Source organism: Camelina sativa, chromosome 15 (genome assembly GCF_000633955.1).
Source record: "Camelina sativa cultivar DH55 chromosome 15, Cs, whole genome shotgun sequence".
NCBI classification, from domain to species: domain Eukaryota; kingdom Viridiplantae; phylum Streptophyta; class Magnoliopsida; order Brassicales; family Brassicaceae; genus Camelina; species Camelina sativa.
In genome coordinates this window covers 27,700,424-27,705,803 of record NC_025699.1, presented here as the reverse complement: position 1 = coordinate 27,705,803, position 5,380 = coordinate 27,700,424, and the positions used below count along the sequence as shown (strand labels likewise).

The 5,380-nt window shown below is 31.1% G+C and overlaps 1 protein-coding gene across 1 annotated transcript; it reads right to left on the bottom strand.

Annotated features, from left to right (window-relative positions):
* On the bottom strand, nucleotides 307–2,038 carry LOC104747729 (UPF0725 protein At4g28920-like). The gene is made up of 6 exons (XM_010469420.2): nucleotides 1,720–2,038; nucleotides 1,473–1,604; nucleotides 1,196–1,388; nucleotides 953–1,092; nucleotides 785–868; nucleotides 307–684 (listed from the first exon to the last, which is right to left on the bottom strand). Exons 1-6 carry the CDS (start codon nucleotides 1,921–1,923, stop codon nucleotides 439–441), a joined length of 999 nt encoding a protein of 332 aa, XP_010467722.1. The 5' UTR covers nucleotides 1,924–2,038; the 3' UTR covers nucleotides 307–438.

The window sequence follows — 5,380 nt, the reverse complement described above, 5'->3', positions numbered from 1 at the left end:
ACATAAAAAGTGTCTTCAATCCTATCCTATTGTCTATAAACTACCACTCTCTTGATTAACAAACCTTGCAATAAACCAGCAACGAGATTAACAATGAAACACAGAAACACGCTACGACACAAGACCCTGTCTTAGTGTTAGCAGAGGTTTCACTAAACCAAGTCTATTACAGAAGCAGCAAGGAAAATTAGGAGTTTGAAGATTACAACCTAAGGAAGAGTTGATAAAGTGAGGAACTTAGCAGTAATATCAAAACCAGCAAGCGAGGCACCAAATCGAGTAACGGAAGAAGAAGAAAGGGAGAGATGGTTTAATTGATAGTTTAGTCATAAATAAGAATTTTAAAACTTAGGTAAATGACATTATAACTCAAAATACAGTATAAAAAAGTTTGTCCCGCTGGGTTCAAACCTAGTTACATAAATTTAGGAGGGACATTCAACTGGACTTGTAGGCCAAGCAGTCAAACTCTAGGCAAATGTGTCCCGGCATCCCATCCATGGTTCTCCTTACAATAGCTTGGTACTCCATAGGTGTACCAGTCGGATCACCATTTCCCTTGAAACTTATGTAGAAGATGGCGTTGGTGGCCTTGTCTATCATATGTGGTGACGCTTCTCTGTTTTCCAGAGTTTGTACAAATATCTTCTTTATCTCAAGTGGTAGAAAAGGCCTCAAGTCAGTCTAGAAAAACATAAACTCGAGAGTTATGACATGAATGAAAAAAAAAAACCCAATCAATAAATGTTTTAGCACGAAGCCATTTGAGTGAAAAGAGCCTTACCGTATATGTAATGCTTTTGGAGTAAAAAGCAAACTCAGCGTACATATGAAGCCACTCAATTCCTTGCCAGTCTGATTCTTGCAACTAAGGAGAGATCCATAAAACTTTGTGAATAATCATATATCATATATCACACACAAATAAGCGGAAAGAAGCAAAGCTAGATACCTCATAAAATTGCCCCTTATTGCTAGCCAGGTCTTGGTCCGTCAACCAGGTCGGCATTTTACCTTTGTAAGAATCATCTACTGCATCATCTTTCCATCTCCTCTGAGGCCCAATTAAAGTAGTCCGAGGGCCAGCAGGAACTAAGAAATTCCAACAGTTAAAATATATACACACATACATGCAAACTAGAGGAGAAAAGGTAAAAGTGAAATAATAGAGAGAGAGTGTAGTTAGTTAAGTTACCTTTCAGTCTGGAAATTTCGGTCTGCACCATAAAGGATGACTCTTTGGGAGAATAATCTTGGCAAACACAAGTCTGAAAATTGCAAAGAGAGTTGGATGTATCCGTGGCCTCCAACGTTATGTAGTACAGGCACAATCTACCAAGCATATCATCGTTGTGTTTGTTTATACCAATCAATCTGAGGTTGGTTCCCTACAAAGCCCAATATCTATCTATCTATCAGTAGCCTCAGAAAGAAACAACGCAAGAGAGAGGAGACAAAACCAATTTGTTTACCTTCTCAAGATTGAAACAGTGAAGTCCCACTCTACCCAAAAGACCCATGTCGTATGGATAGTCATACGCATCTCTCAATATGTAGGGATATAATCCACCATACCGAAGATTAAAGCGATCAACATCGAAACCCTGTTTGTTCCACATTTATTAGATAAAAACCACAACTTTGAAGAACATCACAACAACAACAACAACAACAATATCAATTAATTTCAATCCAACTAGTACTATGATAAAATCTTACGTCAGACTCTAGAAATTGTCGATTGTATTCCTTCTCGACCATAGAGGCAATATAATCGTCCTCATCGTCCTCGTCATCGCAAGAATCGTACTCAACCTTATGGAAATTTCTTATCGGGGCCGCGTAGGATAAGCTCTCCGATTTCCGTTTACGCTGCGGCAACTCATCCCCAAACTTTGGAACCAAGATCGCAACCTCATTCATTCTCGCCTTAAAAACCCTTAGATCTCTCTAACCCTAATTCTCTGCGATTTTTTTGTTTTCCTGTTCGACAACAAACAGCAGGGCTCAGAGGGCGACCTTCCCTTATCAATTTTACGCTTTAGACCCCTTTCTTTTTCAACTTTTCACATCAGACACTTTACTTTTCTTATCCAATTCCTGTTTCGAAAAAGGGAAACAAGGCATGAATTTACTAAAGTGATCAAAAATAAATTTTGTTTGTAGTAAAAATTAAATGTCTAATTTTTATTATTTTCCCAAATAAATCATAATTTTCGTTGATTTTTAGTACTATTATTAAATAACACTAGGTGACATTCCGCGGTAAACATGTTCTAAGTTTATATCTTTATTTCTTTGTTTATGTTAGTAAATGTTTTACTTATTTTTATGTTTTAATGTATCTGAAAATATAGATTACTATCATGTTACTATGTTAGTGCCTCTATAAACATTATGTATATTATTCATATATTCATTCTAATCTAAGTTTCTTCTTATTATTATGTTTTTATTATAACTATGTTTATAACTTTATATATGTTATGTTGTTTTACTTAATTATATCACACACATATTTTATGATGAATTTATGCAAGTTTTTTAGTTTTGTGTTTTGCTTCTATAGATCATAGGCTCCCTGACGATAATGATCTTGTTCTAGAATTCTAACTCTAAATTTTGTAACCTTACATGTTTGTTTAATTTCATTTCTATGATTAATTTTGTAATCTCACATGTTTGTTTCTATGTCTGTCTACATTCATTCTTAAAATATCGAATCTTACATTCTTACTTAATCTCACTAATACATCTTTTTTTCTCAGTGAATATCAACTACCGTTCATAATTTGACAACTATTTTCGATCCTTTGTTGCACCTCTTGCTCGTCATGATTACTACGTTGTCGTTTCCTTCGCTAAAGGGCTTAACTATATCACTGTTGCATCACTATATATTGCTTCGACTCTTCTCCCCATTCATTGATCTAAGTTCTAACTAATTGACTTTCTTTAATTTATGCACGTTTGTGTTTGTTATGTTTTTTTATCCCTTTTTTTTTTTTTTACATATCTTTTCTACCTCATTATTTTTGATGCTCTCTAAGCATCTCAATATATTATTTTGTTTTAGTCACTTATGCTAAAAAGGTAAACTGAAAAATGTGGTATTAGAGTGAATGGTTTGATACTAAAATAACTGGATTAACAACTGGTTATTTCCGGTTTACATTTGGAGATACATTAGCTTAGTATATTAGCTGGAGTAGGAACAACAACTGTATCGGTGGAGCTTTTTAACAAAATCTTTACGGATTAATTTCGATATCGATCAGTTCTCTTCTTCGATCTTGAGCTCCTCCGGTTAACCAGATTTAATATGTGGTGTTAGATTATATTATTCAAAATTATGATTCCAAGCAAGTATACAAATGATGAAGAGAAAATTCATACTAAGAAAACAAATAGATGTCTTCAAGCCTCCGTTCCACCTGCAACACATCAAAAAGAAACAATCCTCAACAAAAATGATACTGCAATTTCTGAGACTATCTCCAATGGTTTTCTCTATTTTTTCCTCTATAAAAGAATATTCTAAATAGATTCTATTTTTATTTTACAATTAACACCTTCTATTTTTTAAAATTACAAACTAACCCATTTTATTTTAAATTTTGTAACACGTTCAGAAAATTGCCTTTTGCAAATTTTAGTCTCAATTATTTTAGAATAAATATTTATATTTTAATTTATATTATTAGTTCTTAAAATACTTATTTTATTTATTTTGGTCATGAATAAAATAAGTTAAAGATTAAAAGGACTACTTTACAAATAAAATAGTTCACCTCTATTTATAGAGGAAAAATAGAGTTCCTCTATAAATAGAGAAAAAAATAACAATCTCTATTATAGAGATGAATATAGAGTATCATTGGAGCAAAAAGACAAAAATAGAATACCATTAGAGATCTGAAAGAGACTTCTTATTTTGATTGGACATATAAGAGAATCTGAAAAGGTAAAGTGTAATTAGTTTACAAATTAGATTGGAGGGGAGAGGAAGTATAACGCTGTGAAGTGAATTTAAAATGAGGGACTATTAATGATACTGCAAATTGGGAAATCGAATCGTTGCTCAATTAAAAAAAAAAAAAAAAAAAAAAAANCAAGAAAAGAGTTTGCTGACGTGGCTTAATTATAGAAGAGATTTTTTGGCTGATGTGGTTTGCTTCAGAAACCTCAAATTGTCCCTTCTATTAATAGTAATTTTACTATTAAATAACATATGTCATTTTTTTAAAATACCATTTTATGTGATCTGTTTTCAAAAATACTTTTTTCTATGTATAAAATGACTAAATTCTAAGCTCAAAATATTAAACCTCAACCTCTTAAAACTATATACTAAATATAAAATAGAGAAACCAAAACCTAAAAAAAATTATAAAAATAAATTTAATATATAGTAGTTGTGTAAAAGAAAAATAAAACTGAAAATGTTCAAACAATATGGTATTTTTGAAAAAGGTAACCCAAAAAGAGTATTTCTTAAAAAATTAACAAACGATGTTAACATAAATTATGAAATTTAATTTATTTTGTAACGGATAATTAAATCTTTAAATTGTTACAGATTATGTAATTTAAAGTCATCTTTTATTTGGCATAAGTTCATAATTTTTTTTTAAAATCTCAACAAATATTCATATAATTTTTTGGAAAGTCAAATAAAATTTAGATATTTAATCTACCACAAATAAAACTCATACTTTTTCTCCCCATTTTTAACAAATTCATGATTTTTTTTTTTTTTTTACATTTTGTGCTATTAAAAAACTTATGAGTTCTTAGTTTTTATAGGCCAATCACCTTCGCGTAACCGTCCACACCAGTTACGTGCCCCATATATATATGAATTGAGAATTTGTGCGCTACGAACATATATAGGTACTCTATAGATAAAGTATGATGTGAATGAACCTAGTATTTCCGTCTGGAATATCAAATGGAGAAGAAGTACGTATTCATTAAACTAGTTATGCTCTGAGTTTTCTAAAATCTATTAAATTATATCTTGTCTTTGATTTTAATTTTGGTTAGGGCAGATGGCAATTGTGACAGCTGTGGAATATGTAAAGAGAGAGGTGAAGATAGTACAAGCTATATTATTACATGTTATTGAGAGGCTCTCATGGGGTTCCATTGATGTTCTTATGATAAAGAAAAAAATTAGGTTTTGTAATGCCAAATATCCAAATTACTTTCTGTATTAAAACCAAAAAAAAAAAAATTACTTTCTGTATTTTCTAATTACTATATATATATGTGGCGTTATAATTTATAGAAAATGTATACGACAAGTAAATTTTCTTCACTTTCTAGATTGAAGAAAGAACAACAACTTTTTTCCCACTTTCAAAAACATATCAATAAA